The sequence below is a fragment of the Brassica oleracea genome, unplaced genomic scaffold (genome assembly GCF_000695525.1).
Source record: "Brassica oleracea var. oleracea cultivar TO1000 unplaced genomic scaffold, BOL UnpScaffold03559, whole genome shotgun sequence".
Classification (NCBI taxonomy): domain Eukaryota; kingdom Viridiplantae; phylum Streptophyta; class Magnoliopsida; order Brassicales; family Brassicaceae; genus Brassica; species Brassica oleracea.
Window position 1 is genome coordinate 1 of NW_013620084.1, and position 1,156 is coordinate 1,156.

Here is a 1,156-nt window from a genome sequence, read left to right on the forward strand (position 1 = left end):
AAAAAAAAAAGAAGAAGAAGAAGAAACAGCAACTCAAGATGGTATCTGTAGTTGTGGACCTAGAAACGAGTTGTTGTAGGAAGATTTTTAACTCTTCCTTTTCTTAAGCACAGCATAGCTTATCCTGAGTTTGTGATGAGCTTTGAAAGCAGAGAACATTACCCGTATTAAGAGTCTCTCACAAGTCATCTTCATCATACATTCCAATCACACTGAAAATTGTTGAAAGCATTGACTGCACCCCCTAAGCGTTGGTTTCCAACATCCTGTTGCACGTTTGGATCTCTCACCATCATCCCAGCTCTTCCATTCATAAGACCATTGTTCCCGTTAATATTAGTCATTCCAAACCCTCCAATACTTGTGTTCACTTGACCGTTGTTCATCATCAGAACACCAGAGCTACTCACATTGCGACCTCCCTTTCCGTCATTCCCAAAAGACTCATGCCCTCCTCCTCCTGAGGTATTATGAGTTTGGTTGTTGTTCATCAGGATCTCATTAAGAATCTTCTGCACCGAGCTAGACTCATTTGCTTCATCAGCCGCAGCCTGTTGAATGGCTGGTAAGTTTGTGGAACCCATGTGATTATTAATAGATGTTATCCCGTTTTGAGATGGATAGTTGTTGTTAGACGAGGAAGTTGGAGACTGAAACGATGGCAGGTTGTGTTGTTGCTGGGATGATGGCGCCATGGTACCCGAGTTGCTTGGTGACTGCATCTGAATTGAGATTCCACCATATGGACTGCTTGGAGTTTTGTAAGCAGCATTCTGATTTCTTTGCTTCATCGAATTTTGGTGGATGCTGCCTGTGGAGGTGGATGCCGAAGCTGCATTGAAGGCATAATTTAATGAGCTTTGCCCACAACTCTGATCCTTGTTTGCAATCTGGGCAACTGATTGATGCTGCTGCTGCCTTGGCTGTTCATTGGGCTGCTGAGCAGAAGGACCAGGCAGTGCAGATGATGGACCTGTTCTCCGTGGAAACTTGGCTAAACTCTCTGTACCAAACATTAAAAAAATTTGACACGAGATATCAAATCAATCAGTCGCAGGTTATAAAAAAAAATAGATTCAGATTCTGCTTGGAAGGAGGCAGATTTACTAACCGATTGGTCCTGTTCTTGTTTCTCTGCTATAATCTATCAAGTCCT

General features: G+C 42.9%; 1 protein-coding gene across 1 annotated transcript; it reads right to left on the bottom strand.

The window, feature by feature from the left end:
* Positions 1 to 79: 79 nt before the first annotated feature.
* Positions 80 to 1,150, bottom strand: LOC106321881 (transcriptional corepressor SEUSS-like). Its single transcript, XM_013760103.1, has 2 exons — positions 1,112 to 1,150; positions 80 to 1,003 (listed from the first exon to the last, which is right to left on the bottom strand). The coding sequence occupies exon 2, from the start codon at positions 789 to 791 to the stop codon at positions 195 to 197; it is 597 nt and encodes a 198-aa protein (XP_013615557.1). The 5' UTR covers positions 792 to 1,003; positions 1,112 to 1,150; the 3' UTR covers positions 80 to 194.
* Between the last annotated feature and the right edge of the window lie 6 nt (positions 1,151 to 1,156).